The sequence below is a fragment of the Taurulus bubalis genome (assembly GCF_910589615.1).
Source record: "Taurulus bubalis genome assembly, chromosome: 1".
Lineage (NCBI taxonomy): Eukaryota > Metazoa > Chordata > Actinopteri > Perciformes > Cottidae > Taurulus > Taurulus bubalis.
Genome location: NC_136589.1, coordinates 21,584,111 through 21,602,898, shown reverse-complemented (window position 1 = coordinate 21,602,898; position 18,788 = coordinate 21,584,111). Strand labels below are relative to the sequence as shown.

The following is an 18,788-nucleotide window of genomic DNA, read 5'->3' as shown; positions in this document are numbered from 1 at the left end:
TTTTTTCCCAGGTTCAAAACATGTTTTCAGATTGTTTTTTTTCCAGCTTCAGACTTTTTGCCTGGATCTGGCGTGGGGGCGTGGTTTCAACTGCAGGGGCGTGGTCTCATGAGTGACAGCTTAATGCCGCGTTCACACCAAAACAGTTGTGAAATATTCGCGCGTCCAGATTACATGTTAAGTCAATGCACAGCCGCGTTAGGTTGCGAAAAAGCGAATTTTTCGCCGGGCGTCGCGATAGAAGCGAAACGGCGTCGCAACGCCGCTTTTTCGCTGGCGTTCAAATATTTCAACTCCAGCGAATAATTCGCATGACGCGGAGTTGCGAAAGCCAATCAGCGTTGAGAAGCTCCGCCCGGCATCACCGCCGTTACTGAATGAAACTGCTGGTCCGCTGAAGGAGCTCTGGAAGCGGCTTCATTCAGACACTCGTCCTGGAGGAGTCGGAGCTGTGTGTGACTACGGATAATGTTATGAACCCAGACACGGGGGCGGTTGATGTTCCGACGTGTGTGGGACTTCCTCAACAAGTATAAAGCAGAACTAGTGGTTATTTACCTGGTGGATGAAGGAAATAGTAAATGTTTTCAAGACAGAGATAAGCCCCGCCCCTTTCCCCAGCGATGGTTGCGAAAAAACGGATTAACCACAGAGAACGAATTTTTCTTTTTGAATCAGCTGCAGCGTTCTGATTGACTTTTTACAGAGGCCTGTGAACACACCGTTACAGTAGTCAAGTCTACTGAAGATAAATGCATGGACAAGTTTCTCCAGATCCCGTTGAGACATAAGTCCTCTAACCCTTGATATATTCTTCAGGTGATAGTAGGCTGATTTTGTAATTGTCTTGATATGGCTGTTCAGGTCTGAATCCATAACTACACCTAGATTTCTGGTTTGGTTTGAGGTTTTTAACATTAGTGATTGAAGCTGAGCGCTGACTTTCAATCGTTCGTCCTTATAGTAACACAATGAGTCAAGTAATGTTTAATCTGGATGAATGCTGCTGCACAGGGTAGACTATCGTTATGATGATAGTCCGTAGTCTTTAATATAAAACAGCACAGTGTTGTATCACACATTAATCTGTGAGGATCATATTTCCACAGCTGACCGTCATCTCTCCGCGGTGTTTCAGTATATTTCTCTGACAGGTGTATGAATGCATAGACAGGCATCACCTTGACACCAGATATTTTTTTAATATTATATATATATATATATATGACGGACAACAGCGTTTTGTAAAGGATTTATTGACGTGAGTGTTTTGAAAAGGCACGTAGCACCAACTTTCACTTTTGTCCTCACTACGTGTCCTCGCCGTCTCAAGGACAGCCTCACGGCCAGCCTCACGGCCGGGTAGTGAAGTTTACAGCAAACTGATCTGTTTATAGTCTCAGAGGAACATCTGCCTCACGCAAAAATAATAAACCATTTAATTCAAAACCAGTTCATCCCACACAGCAGACGGCATCGCAGGGACAGTACGCTGTGTTCACAGTAGTGCGAAACGTCAGATATTATAGTGTCGTTTTTGAACGGCAAAACCCGGCATAGTGTATTGCTCTTATACTGTCATTCATGCCAAGTATGGTCTAAAACAGCTTGCTAAACATAACTGTGTCACCGGCGTCAATTTATTTTACTGCCAATTTCCGTGAATATGCTGTATGAAGAGAGTCATAATACTCACGGTACCCACGGTACCTGAAGGCAACGTGGTTAAGGCTGGTTGTCAGCCTTCATTGTTAAGCTGTCACTCATGAGACCACGCTCCTGCAGTTGAAACCACGCCTCCACACCAGATCCAGGCCAAAAGTCTGAACCTGAAAAAAAACAATCTGAAAACATGTTTTGAACCTGAAAAAAAGGGATCTGAATAAAAAGTTTTGAACTTGAAAAAAATATTTGAATCCGAAAAAAAGAAATTTGAAACTGTAAAATTAAAGAGTGAAAGTTGAAAATATAAAATCTGTTACTGAAAAAAATATATATTTTTCAAAGTTCAATTTCAAAACTTGATTTTTCAGGTTCAAATCTTATTTTCAAATGAACAATACATATGAACTGGATTTAGCTCCATACACCTACAGTTTCAAAGCAACAGTAGTCCAACATGTCTGTTTCCAAGCTTTTTCCTGTGTGTGTGTGCACGTCACTGTGGTGTTGTTCCTTTGTAGCCAAATGATAGCTTTTTTCTCCTGCCTCCTCGCTTCAAAAACCATAATAGAGGTTTATTTGTTATCTTGCTGAACTAAACGTGTGGGTATCAAACGTTTCTTTAATTGCCATGGAGTTCATTTTCTGCGATAATCCAAAAATCATATTGCCTTTTTGTTGAGAGAACCAGTGCGATTCTAACTTTCGGGGTTGGTCTACACCAGTGGTCGGGAACCTATGGCTCGCAAGCCATATACGGCTCTTCCGGTGACGGCATATGGCTCCCAGACAATTTTGAGTTGGGGGGAGGGGGAAACAAACAAACAAAAAAAAAACAGTTTGGAACTGATTTTAAAATACTAGTTTTTGAAAATTTCACAGGCGTGGTTTCAACTGCAGGAGCGCAGTGTTCCCTCTAAACTGCTCGCGTGCTCGGCCGCGCATGCCAGTCGAAGTGGCCGCGCAATAGATTTTTCAGACCGCACAAACGATTTTTTTTCCAGGAGTTAAAAATCTTTTTTGCTCCAGTGTTTCTGAGATAGGAGTGAGCCATCGTCACAATAATACGATCTTTGATGTGATGTGTCGAGTCTTCTTGACCAATCAGCGTCCCGTTTCTCGACATGCGCTCTCTGTACCTCTGCTAGCGCTCTGCCTCCGTTAGCACCCCCCACCCCCGCTGTCCTCCTCCGGGCGCCAGGAGTGAAGCTCGCCCAGAGCGCCACATGAGCTCGGGCCGGCGCTGTTTAGGCTCCTCTTGGCGGCCATGTTCCAGCAGTTATAGGCTACCATGGCGAAAAGAAAGGCAGAGCAGGCGCCCCAGAAAAAGGTCTGCCTAACGTTCAAACATGAGTGGCTAGATGAAATAGTCCAAACTGACACAGGTAGGATGACACTCAAACATATTTAAATATGAAGTTATTAAATTGTTTATATAGGCTACCTTTAGGAAAAATGACACCATGTCAATTTGATAGGCCTATAATTATTGTTAAGCACTGCATTAGCATTTTTTATTTAAATGTTGTACCTGCTGAGAAATGACTAAACACCTTTGAGATAGATATATATATATATATATATATATGTCATAGCCAGTGAACCAGTCATAACCTCCCCTTATTGAAGTTCAACAAAGATCCTTTAAGTTCAACTAAACTGACTGGTAAAACACCATCATAAAGGATATTGAATAAATATCAACCTTGTATACATATTGATGCATTTGCTGTCATCTCAAAGCACCCGCAAAGTGCTCAACCTCACCACGTATGAACCAGACTACAAGGACATCAGCAAAACCATGCAGCACCAGAAGTCGCATTAAAAGTAAGACATATTTAATTTATTATACGTTAAAAATACTATATGGCTCTCAATGAAATATATTTAGAAATATTTGGCCTTTATGGCTCTCACAGTCAAAAAGGTTCCCGACCCCTGGTCTACACTATTGTGAGCCCGACGTATTCTTAGCAAGTGTCCGGGTCGAGAGTCAACAGTCGTTACAGCTGTGAATGTAGCAGTGCGTGTGCAGTTTATTTGTTGGTGAATAAAATATACAACTCCTCAAGACCAAGAACCTGTGTCTTGCTTGCTACATGTTGATTAAAAGTTCCTCCTGAAGTTTGCAATAGCTCACAGTGACTCGCTGTTTTGTTAAGCTTTTTAAGACATTTTAAATGTCACCTGTTTAAATAATAGCACAATTAGCAAGTTTATTATTAACAGCACTTCCACAAAGAACTATGTGCTTTGTTTGTACGAACAATTCACAGCACATAACTTTACTAGATCTCGTTTTAGTAAGTCTTAGAAAACTTGGTATCATTTAGAGATTGTTGTCTATTTTAATGTAGTTCTACTGAGCTCTCCAGCAGAAGACAATGGCAGAGTTCAGACGACTTTTCCACGACAGACATCTCACGTCTTACTCAAGACATGAGATACCTGTCGTGGAGAAGTCATCTGAACTCTGCCATGTTCTGTCACTCTATGCACTTAGCTCCGGGCTCAGTGATGTAGTCCATTGGCTTACTGTTTGGGATGCGTCAATATTGTCGGTAACAGAAGGCAGTTCAAAGTAGATGATCACAAGAGTTGTCATAAATTAAATTCTCACAATCCTCCTACTGTTGTCACAGGAAACCTTTCTTAAATGTGTAGTTGCAAAAGAGGAAAAGATAACAGCTGAGCAGGCAGCAAGCAAGACACACAAAGCTTATACAACTTTTTTCCACATACACAGTAGTACTCCCTGACACGTGGAAAGACACTTTGATGTGTAAAATCAGTGGCGTTCCCCGAAGAGCATGAACTTTATCCTAAAATGCAGAGTTCTGCAGTTTGTGTGTAAAAAAAAAAAAAAAAAAAAATAACCTTTATCTGTCAGGAATGATTTTATTAATTAAACTTCCAGCTGAACAACCACATTCTCCAACCAACACAACAACACATATTATCACTGCCATCCCAAAACAACCTATATAAACTGACCTATTTTGAGATAAAAGTCTACCTGAGCCGAGAAGGAATGTCACTCTTCTTGGGGAATGTGAAAGGCTCTCTGTAGAGTCAGTGTTTGGTTTGTCCATTCTGGGCTACTGTAAAATCATGGCGGTCAACATGGCTTACTCCATGAAGAGGACTTGTTCCCCATGTAGATATGGAGGGTTCATTTTAAGCTATGAAAACACTACAATTCTTAGTTTCAGGTGAGTATACACTAATGGAAACATAGTTATGGATATCATTTCAGCTGATAGAGTCCTTGAAATGCTACACACTGGTCCTTTAGAGAAAACTGCTATCTTCAATATCACAGTCTTAAAAAAAAAAAAAAAAAATGTTTTCACAACAAACCAGCCACCGGACTAACAACATGTGCAAAAGGTTTGGAAACAACTGCACCACACAAGTCATTATTCACACAACCACCCTTACAAGGAAAACCTAAACATTGGTCGTTTTTAAGTGTGTGAACAAATGTTCCAAGCATCACATTAGAGTAACTAAACTAAAAACACATATTTTTCAACTACACTTTGAATAAGGAAAGTAGTACCGTAGTAGCACTTAAATGCAGTGGTGGTCGTAGTTTTGGATGTACGCCTGTCTAACAGGCACCGCGCCCCTGCAGAGTCACGTCCACCTCGTTGTCTCCTCTAAATGTGCTGCTGCGTATCTCATGCGGTCCACTCACCACATAATAGAATCAGCCACAAGCTAATCCGTTTCTCAGTCAAGATAGCTTCTACTTTTTAAATGCAGATTTATCCAACAAAAGGTGCATTACCACCACCTACTGTTAAAATTACAGAAAAGACACACACACACCACGCCAGGGTTCAAACCACCAATCCTCTGATTGAGAGGCAGGCGTGCTAACCATTGAGCCAACAGTCAGAATGGATTGGAGGACTGACATTACTAGACATACTATTGGGCTATGAAAACAACTCTTACGAAGTCCTGGCATGAATTGCTCGCAGACGATAACCCTCCTAATAAGAAGTTACTCCAATAACGGGAGGGACACAACCTCTAGAAACAAGGAAAATCCTTAAACATAAAACGCTCCCGAAGGAGGGAAAAAAACAAACTACAGAAACACAAATCAAAGCTAGACTAGAAAACTTTAACAAACGCAAAATCACTCTCGAAGGAGGAAACAGAAAACAACTTACGTGGCGAAGCACAAAAACTTTTGGAAAATTCAACTAGGACTGTGGCTACAGGCTTAGGTGCACAGACAAAGATAAAACACTTTGGCACAAGACAAAGGGGAGACGCAGACTATAAGCACATGAGGGTAATGGGGAACAGGTGGAAACAATCAGACAGTGACACATGAGGAAGGGCAAGTGACCTGGAACGAGAGGAGAGTTAGGCTTCAAAATAAAACAGGAAGTTATGAGACCAAACCCCAAGACAAGACAAACCTCACCACGGTGTGACATGTATAGTTCAGTGCTCATGAGGACACATTAAGAAATATAGATCACAGTTAGGCCTGTCACAACACTTACATTAATAACAATACGATTGAAGCAGTCAAGGACATGTCCTGAAAGCATTCATACCATATAAGGACATCTATGGACATGACCTCAATAATCTTTATGTTGGCGACTTATTGTACAATATATGGATATGACTTTGACCATTTTTATGTTAGCAATTTGTGGTCTGATATATGGACATGACTTTGATCATTTTAAGTTATGCCAGAATAAACAGCAGGGTTTCACCTGACTTGGCGATTGCAAAGATATATAGAATATTTGTATAGTTTTTCACATGCCAATTCCCATGTCTGTATATTCTTTGCAATTCAGAGTACAATTTTTATTTTTATTATTTATTGTGTGTGCTTGCATTATTATGCTATTATATAATGATTATATCAGTGGCATAACATGGTTTTAAAATAACAATAATAGTGTTTATCGTAATTATTTCTGGGACAATATCGTACAACAAAAGTAGTTATTGTGACAGGCCTAATCACAGTGTTGCTGGACTTGTTTGTTGAACAGCTGGGTCAATGTCTGAAACATATACAGTATAGAATTTGACCCCCCTCCCTTTTTCATTTTCTTGTAGTTTCATCTTGCATCACCACCTATAAGAAAACCCCTCCTCCAGTGCCGCCCCGAACTTCCACCTGCTCCACAGCCTCCAAGCCCTACATCTCCATCACAGCCCAGAGCAGCACAGAGTCTGCACAGGTACTGCACAAGCCTATTCAATTACTTCTTCCCTCATGTAGTCACACAACATCAACGTTTCCCTCTGTAGTTCAGGTTGATTTGACTGGAAAGAAGAAGATCTCTTCGACTTTGGAGCTACAGACACCAGGATCAAGATGCTTGAAAATACCTCCTTCCTTTTTCCAAGAAAACGTACCGGTACTTACTCGTGGCCATTGTCGGCCTCTAATTTGCCTGGACCTGTTATCCAAAATGTTTTGGACCCCATTCCTGTTGATGGATAACACAATCTCACTCGTCAGATTCCGAAGCTCGGTCAGTGGCTCTACGCTTGAAAAGTGACGCTCTACGTTTCCCTCTCATATTTTGGACGTATCAGGGATGCCGTGTCAGTTTCCACTGATTACATGCATAGTGTATTTTCAAAATAAACTTTCAGGGTAGTTTGACCTCAGCTTTTAGGTTTACTTACACAAAAAAATACTTAGGTTAGGTTTGAGAAAAAGATTGGGGTTTGGGTTGAAATAAGTAAGTTTGTTCCATAAAATAGTCTGTTTGTTACGTCACTAGTGTTGATTAAGTAGATCATTTAAGTCACAAAACTACAGGAAAATAAGTCAACGCTAACTTGGTTCCACATGAAACACGAACAGTGGCCCCTGGGTGAAAGTCTGTTTGCTTGGCCTATCTTGTGTCACCCCACACCCAACCTTTGAGGACTTTGGCGCATTTTGTACAACATCAGTTGCTCTGACTGTTTAATAATGACACAGATTAGTTAGTTGAAAGCCTTGTGAACAGTACCTACAAATGTTCCACTCTGGAGGAAAGTAAAGCAATCCATAGCGTCATGTTAAGCGGATCCCTTGTGCATCACTCACTTACTTCAAAGAATACCCGCCAAATTACCATGCATATATCAGTTACCCACCTTGTGTTACCTTGAATTTTTGACGAAAAACATGCTATTTCTCTCATGCCTCCATCAAATAACGGAGAAAAAAATAAATCTATTGAAGTAAATGGGGGCCTTGTTTAACAAAAGCAAAACTATATCAAAACCAGTTTAGGTTTTAGCAAATATGCATGTGTTTGAGAAGTAGTGAGGATTTTTAAGAATTAAATTATACTGAACGGGTTGTGTGAGAGTTTGTAATAAAAGATCAATATAAAGACAATAAAAGAGTTTTTTTTAATATTTTCTATTTATTCAATATTTGTATCTGCCATAGTCTGAACAGATGGGTTTTCAGTCTGCAACCGAAAGTGTTTCAAACAGTTATGACTTTGTGCAGCTTCTGATTTTTCTGATGTGATATTTAATGGTCAAATCAACCGTTTGTCTTGAGAGCAACGTTCCATGTTTTATAAAACCAACCAGGATGCGTACATGGAAGAGGAGGGACCCAGAGGTGACATGACCATCCAATCAGGGCTCAGTAACTCAACAGAAAGCATCGACAGCATGAAGGCCCTGACAGCCGCCATAGAAGCTGCTAATGCACAGGTTCGTGCTTTGTACTGATAAGAATCAACTTTAGCTTTGTGCAGTTAACACATTGTCACTTTTGAAAAGCCAATTCCCAATTATTATTTTGTTATGTTCATTTTTGTAAATAGTGTATTCACAGTGCACTTTATGCCTCTTCTCATTATTCCCATGTAGGTACATGGACCAGCAAGCCAGCACGTCAGTAACAGCACCATGACAGTCAGCACCCCCATCCCCTCAGTCCTGAGCAGGGGCCCAGTTGTTGAAGTCCACCGGGATGTATATTGGAAAGAAGCACTCAGGAAGGGCAAATGTCTCTCCATAGGCATCCAGGTACGTGTGAGACAGGAGTGGAGGCGGAGAGACGAAATAGAGGTAATAATGGGCTTCATTGTTGGTGATTATAAGGGACTCATCCTGCCTATCTCCTGTAGGTGGATGGACCGGAGGAGATTCCAGATCCAGAGGACCCCTCCAAGTTTACCTCTGTAGGGGTGCAAGTGGAGGATGACAGAGGGTAATCCTTTTCTGTGTTGAGCTTTAAGTCAAAATATACTTGAAACAACAATCTATTTTACCCTAAATGAGACCATCATTTACGAAGTGAACATCATATCATATCAAATGAAGACTTGAAGCTAGAGATTGAGACCAATCTCTGTTACATAAGTGACAGAGAAGTACATTTTTTAATGCAAATGGTTACTTTTCATAGACTTCTCTAAAGTCAGACTTCTTTTGGCAACCAGAGCCCCCCTGCAGGCCATTAAAAAGACTGAAGGTTCAAAGCCTATAAATCCTGAAACATCTGGGCCCCATTCCTCGTACCTGACTTACTAAGTTAGCTGGATAATTTTAAGGATAAGATGACGCAGGTCAGGCTTTTCGGTTCCACGAAGCAAGTTGGAAAAATCACCATAGCAACACATAACTAACTGAACTAACTAACTGAAATTCACTAGATAAGCTGGCCTCTCCCACCGGACAAAAAAGGCAGCTCCCTTCCTCATTGATTCAAGGAGCGATATTAGTTATATTAGTTTTATAGGGAGAGAGTTCTTCTAGATCGCCAAGATCTGTTCTCACATCATCATGACTTCCTGTACAAGTGCCATCAATTCTGCCGAGTCCTCCTCGAGCCGTACATTGAACACCACACGGCGCAGCCGAGCATTGGCCGTCTCACAGAGTGTATGCAGACTGGATCACAGTGTCTCACAGACTGGATCACAGCTTTGAGCTTTTATGCAAGTGGTACATGTTTGTACAGTGTCGGCGATGCGGAGAACATCGGGAAAGCCGCTGCATGACGTGCTGTTCGTAACGTTTATTTAGCGCTTAAGAGACTTATGGATGTGTTAAAGCACTCATAATTATATGACAGTGTTGTTAGTACACCATACATATCATTATTGTAGAAAATTATTAATTAAGGTAGACTCATGATAAGAATAGAGAGAATCACACACAATTTATTTTCACTGTGTCAATTGATTGAATTTCTGATTATGAATACTACATACATACTGATCCACCCATACACATGTTCAAACACCTAGTCATATGGTAATAGGGCTGCAACTAACGATTATTTTAATAATCGATTAATCGGTTGATTATTTTTTCGATTAATCGATGAATCGAATAAAAAAATGTTTTTATCAAAAAAGTGTTCATTTCCAACCCTTTATTCAAAAACAGAAGTGACAGTGCAAAACATCTTCAGAAAGTGCACAAACAGGTTGCTCCTTGAACATCCCTGCGCTGTTAATTAAAACAACAAAATGGACTAACACTAAAAACATACACATCTATACTTTACATCTGCCAAATGTGAGCCCTTTTTACTGTAATTGATCCCTTCAGAGGCTGCATTTACATACCCTGCTTTATCAATATGTATGAAATACTGGGACAGAGGGAAGCTGTACTGCTCCATATAGAGCGTCCTCTTCCTTAAACTCGTTCATTCTGGGTCTCTTATGACCACGACGTTACGTTATTGGCTAAGCCCAACTACGTGATTTGCTTCATTCTACTTTGAGTAAAAAAAAAAAAAAAACTGCAGCCAGATCCGCTGGTGAGCCGGTTTAACGTTAACGAGTGACAGCGTGAACTGAACCAGACCGGGGGGTTACGGCATGTTTAATCACGTTGCGTTTTTTTACAAGCAAGACTGAACTGTAACGGAACATAACGTAACTTTAACGACAATACACAACCCAAACACGTTAGCTAACGCAATAGCAAGCTGACTAGCTTCCATTAAAAACAAGTTTGAGGAACATGAAGACGCTGATTGGCCAAGACTCGACTTGTCAAAGATCTTCTATTTTTGAGAACAACACAACCTCAGCTTTTCTCGTGTCTCACTCCAATCTCAGAAACGCTGGCCGGCCAGTTGCTCTGCTCCGCTCTTTTTTTTCTTCTCCGCGACTTATTGCCCGGCGTAATAATCGCGCGACACAACGAATCGATAATGAAATTCGTTGCCAACACTTTTGATAATCGATTTTTATCGATTTTATCGATTCGTTGTTGCAGCCCTATATGGTAATCTACACATACGTGTATATACACATATATAGTACATGATACATATGCACATACAGTACATATATCCTCATTAGTATATATTAATTTGTATACTACTGCCAGCAGGCACATTTAAATAAATATAATCCGATTGATTTGAGTGATGAGGCACTTAAAATTAGACGATACATTTTCCCAACACTTACCCATTTAACTGATATTTTGCGATGCTTATGTCTAGCCGTTGCAGCAGGGGCGGTTTTATGCTGCGTTCACAGCAAACATGTTGCGAATATTCGCAACGCGTTGGATGTGAGCATTAGACTTTGCCATGATTATGGACTTGACTTTCTGTCTGAGAAAAAGGAGGCTGTTCCTCTGAGTTTATTTGCCATTGTAGAGTTAGAAGGTCCTGGAATCTGTGCACAACTATGCTCCCTTTTGAAGAGGAGCGTGCACGCACAATTATCCAGATGACTGACGTCTTGTTCGAATTAACGAGACTTTGAGGAATCGACATAGCCTGATGCCATGTCTGTAACTTCTAAACTCAATGTCGTTTTAGTCATGGAAAAATACCCATACACTTAACATTATTTTGGATGAGTATAAAGAAATTACATCAAATATGTTTGTTTTTTATAACATTTGGATCCACCAATTTGTCTGGATGGACACATAAAATGCTACTGGCTATTGTAACATTCCAAGGTAGTTATAGTTTGCTAGATGAATATGCTTAACTCTGGGCTAGTATCATATGGTTATACGTAACTATACGTTATCTATACGTAACTGCAGAGCTTCAAGGAATGAATGTCAGCCGAGAAAGACCACATAATAAAGAAACTGGAATCAGAGGGTAGAATTAGTATGAACTACAGTGTTTCCCCTAGGTTTCCAGTTTTTTTTTTTGTGGGGTGGGGAGGGATCTTGAGGTCAGTCGAATATAATGATAGGGGAAAACAACTATATTGTAGAAATGAACAGAACAAAACATACGATGGGGTGTGAACAGCAGTGGTATCAGTAGTGTTGCATGCTGGGTGTGTGATTGTGTGATTGAGTGACGTAAGTGTTGAGTAGGCTAGAGTGATTGACATTTAATAACAAAGTTAGACTGACGGAAGAGATTAGATGAGTAAAGGAGATGGAAACCATGAGTGTGAATACAGATCGCGAGGAGTAGTATAAACATTAGTCACTGATTGTTGACTTAAGGTATTAGGGTAAATTTAACAAGTTCTGTGAAGCATAGAATATAGTCGGCGTCAGAGGGAGGGCCGGTTGGTGATGGAGGTGGGCCGGTATTGGACCAGCCCAACCCCGTCGGCCTACCAGGGATTTCCCCGGTATACCCTATGGCCACTCCGCCCCTGCTTTAAACTGAGAAAGAAAAAGGAAGCACCAGTTCAACTGGCTCTTTCCAACTTGGAGGAACAGCACTTTTAATCCAACTTAATTTTTATGGTCGCTTATTTAAAGCTTGTGACTGTGAATTTTGATAGTTATATTTTTGGGATACACCTAGTTAGGCTGATGTCTGGTCCAGAAGCCCTGCAGTACACCCAACCCGTGTGAAGGTTCTAACTTTCAGTTTTTGTTGAAACTCTTTTACTGGGGTGTATGGTGTGATGAAGGACTAAATTACCCCTCCCCCCCCCCCCCCCCCCCCCCCCCCCCCCAACTGTCAAACCTCAGGCTACAGCCTCCCGGATAGCTATGTGTATGCGTCATGTATTGAAAAAGCTGTATTGTTACATAACTGTCATTTAATGTATTATAAAATAAACTACTTATCAACAGATTTAAATAATTATGTTAAGATAAAGGTTAGTCAGGATCTATACAGTGTTGTCAGACTGACAGCTGATTCAGTAATGAGGAAAGCACTGACAGTAAATATTCCAATTAGGATGCTTGTGAACTGGCTGAACTGCGTGGGATTTTTGGTTGGTGAATCCGACGACTTAAGGATTTTATTGATCAATCCCCTTTATGCATATGTGAATCAACAGCACAAAAGTGCTTCAATGTGCTTAAAGCTGCTAAAGTCAGTTTCCTGGCTTGCTTATTTGAAATACACTATAAAGTAATTTGACAAAATAATCAAAGTGTATTTAACCAGCGATGAGTATAGTATCTTTCAGATCCTGACAGTGGGGTTTATTTAAAACATCGAGTCCATCTATCAGTGTCCTTTCTGCTTCTTATCCATAGCCTGGTAGCGGTGGCAACAGGCTTAAAAGGTAGTCCAGACATCCCTCTTCCCAGCAATGTCTTCCTTCTCCTCCTTGGAGATTCCAAGATATTGACTAACCAGATAATATATATAACCTTGTTCTCTGGGTCTACACCGGGGTCCTTTCAAGGACTATTTCCAGATATATAGTCCAGCCCTTCTCCTGTATCTTGGTCCCAGACCCAGCCCAACTATATCTATATATTGATGTTCCACGTTTCTAGATCCAGTCTATGTTGACAAGAGCTGAGGGTACTGAGCTCACAGGATGGCAGCTTGATGCAGTTCTTTCAGCCTGTGCGTGACCTGCATTAGGCCCTGGCCACCAGACGCTTGCTGCCGAGCTCCTCCCCCCCAGGTCTGGCACCAGGAGATGCCTCAATTTGCGTGTCCATCCGGGGAGAGGGATCCTCCTCTGTTGCTCTCCCTCAGGTTTCTTCCCTTTTTTCCCTGTGAAATGGTTTTTACTATCTTTATTTGGGGGGAGTTTTTCCTGACCCGATGTGAGGTCCCGGGACAGGGATGTTATGTGTACAGATTGTAAAGCCCTCCGAGGCAAATTTGTATTTGTGATGTTGGGCCATACAAAATAAACTGAAATGAATTGAATTTAGGGTCTGTAAAGCCCCACTTTCAAAAGCAGCCAATCATAGAGTTGCAATGGTCAGCTATGACCAGTATTCTAAAATGTTACGTTTTTTACATTAAAATCCTGTGGAGCAAATCATTATCTAGCATGAGCATTTATATGACACGCTAGCTACTAAAGGTATTCTGACTATATACACATGCTCCTTCTGCTTTTAAATGATTGTACCGATGAAGAAAGAGGAACAGTGTTGTTCCTCTTTCTTCATTGTCTTCAGTCTCCATCTCCAGATGAGGTGGTTCACTTTCACACTGATCTGTAGCTTCAGCTTCTATCTTTATCTTATGAACCTGTTTTCACTGCTGAATTAGTTTGTCAACCTAGATACATCCTTCAACACATAGTGTAGACGCTTCTGTCTGCTACTTTCTGAAATTACTTTTACCATTGTTTTTTTAAGAATTTGATCCGATAGTGCAGATAGTGACAGTGTGTGCTCCATGGTAACTCTGGCAGTTACAGTATATGGACTCGCAGCATGAGTGAGACTTAGCAAAGGGTCAATTGAGACCTGTAACCAATTTATTTTTTAAATGGAAGCCTTATTTTATCAACAGAGCAGACATGGAAAAATCTTGGTGTTAAATATTTGTGTTCTCTTTCTTGTGTCCAGGTATCGTCGGTTCCAGCGTTCCAACAGTGTGACAGCAGCTGTACAGGTAAGCTTCCACTACTGCTTTTTTGTTAGTGGGTTACCCCTCTCAAATCATTATCTCCTCCACAGCACTTTTTTGTGTCTGTCAACTGTCTGTTTATTAGTTAGCAAAATGTCTATAGTTAGACAGAGTTAACAACTGTTTGGGTCCTCTCAGATCATTTAGTGTTTGAAGGATGAGGGTGTTTTGTTTGAAGGATGAGGGTGTTTCATTTAAGTACCTGATAGTAGATAAATGAACAAAGATTACATTTTCTTTCTCAGCAGACATTATAAATTTACAATTCTAGTGAAATGCCTTAAAACAGCACTTAACTGTCCACTGAACCCAAGGATGGGCACATTTCCCTCGTAAAGCTTTTAGGCTGTGGATATGAAGCTGCGGGCAGTAAGCGATCAAAATTGGGACTCCATCGGAAAACCAGAACGAAGTGCACATAAAAACTTTTTTCAAACAAAAGAAGACACTTGTTCTGACAGGAACCCAAGGACAGTTAGAAAATTAGACCCGGAGATATTCAACCCTATCCAAAATGGTTACAAAAGATTTGTAGACTAGACTGAATACAATTTGGAAGCTAGTGGACCTCTACTAGTCAGACAAAGACTTAACAGACCTTAACCACTCCAACAACTATTGACTTGTTCAGTTGGTCATTGAGATTTATCCATTATTCCATCCAGGCAGATATGGACATGCCGGACCTGATGGACACCCCTCTAGACTACTCAGACACCGACATGGAAGTCATGTCATCCGGTGCCCTCTCTCGACAATACTCCCGCGATGCTGCCACCTCTACCGTCAGCATCCAGGGCTCAGGGAACCACTACCATGCCTGTACCTCCGATGACTATGATGATGTGGGTTTTGACCCGTCCATCCTCCCCCCTCCAGACCCATGGATAGACACTGTTACAGATGACTCACTGGACGTCAACTTCAACAGCTCTGCTATTCTGGAGGTATGTGGGAGCGTATTCAGGGTTAACCCACGGAAAATGGGAAAACCGTCAATATGTAAATCAATTACAAAATAATTGCTTGGGTGTTTTCTTTTTTGGGTGTTTACTAATTTGATATTTACTCATGGTTACATGTTGGTACAGATATATGAAATTTTAAATAATTGAACTTTGTCTATTCATGCAACCATTTCCATATCTCTCTAAGACACAGACGTCTAAATATTTTTTACATTATTTATCTCAATACTCAGTTCTTCACACCAGCTATATCAAAGTGTCCTTATACCTCAACAGTTTGTATGATGTCTTACGAAAAGATACTCCTCATTTTTCGTACCCTTTCCTACAAAAGCCAGCAATAGGCTTCATTTCTGCTTTTTACATGCAAACGGTCTTTTAAAAATAAACGCCCGTCTTCTACTTGGTTAGGTTTATGAAAAGATTGTGAAAAATGTTACGAGGTTAAGGCAACAATAATTTGTTCTGTGTATAAGATGTCTAGATGTCTCGACTCTACATAGAGACATGTCTTTTTACAATATTTACTTTATTTATTTAGAAAATGAATTAATGAATGATAAAATAATTCCATCTTTAGTTATCTCTCTGTAAGATTCAAGTATCTCTGCTGTCCAACAGGGATTCAACTATTTCACACAGAATTCACTCTCCATGCTCATTAACTGAGTCTGTGTGTGTGTGTGTGTGTGTGTGTGTGTGTGTGTGTGTGTGTGTGTGTGTGTGTGTGTGTGTGTGTGTGTGTTGGTGTGTGTGTGCCTCTATTAGCATTTGCCCGTAGCTTGTTAGACAGCAGCTGACTCTGTGTTGACTCCCACCCAGCTGCCCCGGGTTGTCCAAATGTTTGCATATTTTCAGCGATGTTATTCCTATTAAAAGTGTAGCTTTCTGTCCAACATTGATTTTCATGATACAAATATTGAATTGCTCCTTTAGATCCCACAATCACAGCATCAACAAAAAACATGAACATAAGTTTTTTAAAAGACATATAGATTCAGTGATTAGTATTAGGGCTGCAACAACGAATCGATAAAATCGATAAAAATCGATTATCAAAAGTGTTGGCAACGAATTTCATTATCGATTCGTTGTGTCGCGCGATTATTACGCCGGGCAATAAATCGCGGAGAAGAAAAAAAAGAGCGGAGCAGAGCAACTGGCCGGCCAGCGTTTCTGAGATTGGAGTGAGACACAAGAAAAGCTGAGGTTGTGATGTTCTCAAAAATAGAAGATCTTTGACAAGTCGAGTCTTGGCCAATCAGCGTCTTCATGTTCCTCAAACTTGTTTTTAATGGAAGCTAGTCAGCTTGCTATCGCGTTAGCTAACGTGTTTGGGTTGTGTATTGTCGTTAAAGTTACTTTATGTTTCGTTACAGTTCAGTCTTGCTTGTAAAAAAACGTAACGTGATGAAACATGCCGTCACCCCCCCGGTCTGGTTCAGTTCACGCTGTCACTCGTTAACGTTAAACCGGCACACCGGCGGATCTGGCTGCAGGTTTTTTTTTTTTTTTTACTCAAAGTAGAATGAAGCAAATCACGTAGTTGGGCTTAGCCAACAACGTGACGTCGTGGTCATAAGAGACCCAGAATGAAAGAGTTTCAGGAAAAGGACGCTCTATATGTAGCAGTACAGCTTCCCTCTGTATTTCATACATATTGATAAAGCAGGGTATGTAAATGCAGCCTCTGGAGGGATCAATTACAGTAAAAAGGGCTCACATTTGGCAGATGTAAAGCATAGATGTGTATGTTTTTAGTGTTAGTCCATTTTGTTGTTTTAATTAACAGCTCAGGGATGTTCAAGGAGCAACCTGTTTGTGCACTTTCTGAAGATGTTTTGCACTGTCACTTCTGTTTTTGAATAAATGGTTGGAAATGAACGCTTTTTTGATAAAAACATTTTTTTATCCGATTCATCGATTAATCGAAAAAATAATCAACCGATTAGTCGATTATTAAAATAATCGTTAGTTGCAGCCCTAATTAGTATATCAATAGGTCTGTGTTCAAAGAAAGACTACATAAAAAATACTGTGTATTCATATTATTTCCCTTAATTAAATCGTTTCATCAACTTCAGTCCTGATCATAACTACCAAATATAAATTAATTTGCAGATTTGAACTCTTTAATAGTTTGTTTAAAAAAATGTTTTCATGAAAAAAGAAAATCCCCACAAAAATTAGCTAGGGGACTTTTGAGACTTGAATATGTCAATTATTAGCAGAAACTTATAGAGCTCCATAATACAGCAGCAATTGTGGGAACCAGGAACATGGCATGTATTTTCCTCACAGACAAACACTTTACTCAAGCTGATGCAAAATAGTAAATTCTACAATCTTGAAGCAAGATCCATTGAACACCTGATATTAATATAATCTATGTATTTATGCTGTGATGGCTATGGAAACAAACAAGCTTTTTTTTTACAGATTTTTAGAAAATGAAGTAGTGAGTTTTAAAAAACTCAAGCGCTTCTAGATCATCAACCACAGGTCCGATCTAATAAATTTTAAACGGCTAAAGTACTGTAAACCCTTGTGAGAAGAGAAACGATCGGCTACATTTAATAAAAAAGATCATTATATTTTTATAATTCCGTAAACTCCTCAACATGACTGAGCGATTATAACGTTTCACTATTTAACTCATTTAGTACCCCTAACAATTTCGCTCAAAGTACCACGGCTGTAACCGTAGAGACTGTACGAATCTTACAGTTTTTTTTCCATTCTGGCTTCCGTGTTTCGAGGTCCTGCGATCTCAATGGGCCCCAGACTCATCATCAAGATTTAGGTCAAAGATGCTAATTTTTCTATTTCTGAACCGAAAAACATGATTTTTGGACTGGAAAGGCTTGAAAAAATGTCATTGCTTGTGTTCATTGTGATTATTATTGCAGGTGTGGATGCTTTAGGTCTTAATCTTTCTAAAGAGGTGCAGTGTTACTCTGGGGCATGATGGGAAGGCACCAAAATACAATTTAAAAAACTCGGGGAGCGATCGAGTAGTAATTTCTTGACTTTTGATCATATTTATATAAAATAAATAATAAATATATATATATATATATATATATATATATATATATATATATATATATATTATTTATTTTTATTATTTAGTCTCTTTTTTTTTAAGGCAAGGGGTTGCTGATTCTTTAGAGATCAAGGACAATAGGGGCTGGTATTCATATCAAGGTCATATGAGCTGGAGCAACCCTGTCTCCTAAAAATTACGTTCCCCCAGAACTAATACGCATTCCCAATTACGTTTGATCAGAAACTTATCTCGTCCCTGATTATGTTTGTGTTTGACGTATTACACATACGTTGATTATACACGT

General features: G+C 40.0%; 1 protein-coding gene across 1 annotated transcript in view; it reads left to right on the top strand.

Moving 5' to 3' along the window:
• Positions 1–18,788, top strand: part of LOC306747753 (disks large-associated protein 1-like) — a gene marked incomplete at both ends in the record, with an annotated part of 65,758 nt that overhangs the window by 34,776 nt on the left and 12,194 nt on the right. Inside the window, 6 exons of the mRNA XM_079230845.1 lie at positions 6,769–6,893; positions 8,257–8,382; positions 8,542–8,700; positions 8,802–8,884; positions 14,407–14,452; positions 15,133–15,414. Of these exons, the coding sequence (XP_079086971.1) occupies positions 6,769–6,893; positions 8,257–8,382; positions 8,542–8,700; positions 8,802–8,884; positions 14,407–14,452; positions 15,133–15,414 (821 nt within the window). The remainder of the gene's footprint in view (positions 1–6,768; positions 6,894–8,256; positions 8,383–8,541; positions 8,701–8,801; positions 8,885–14,406; positions 14,453–15,132; positions 15,415–18,788) is intronic.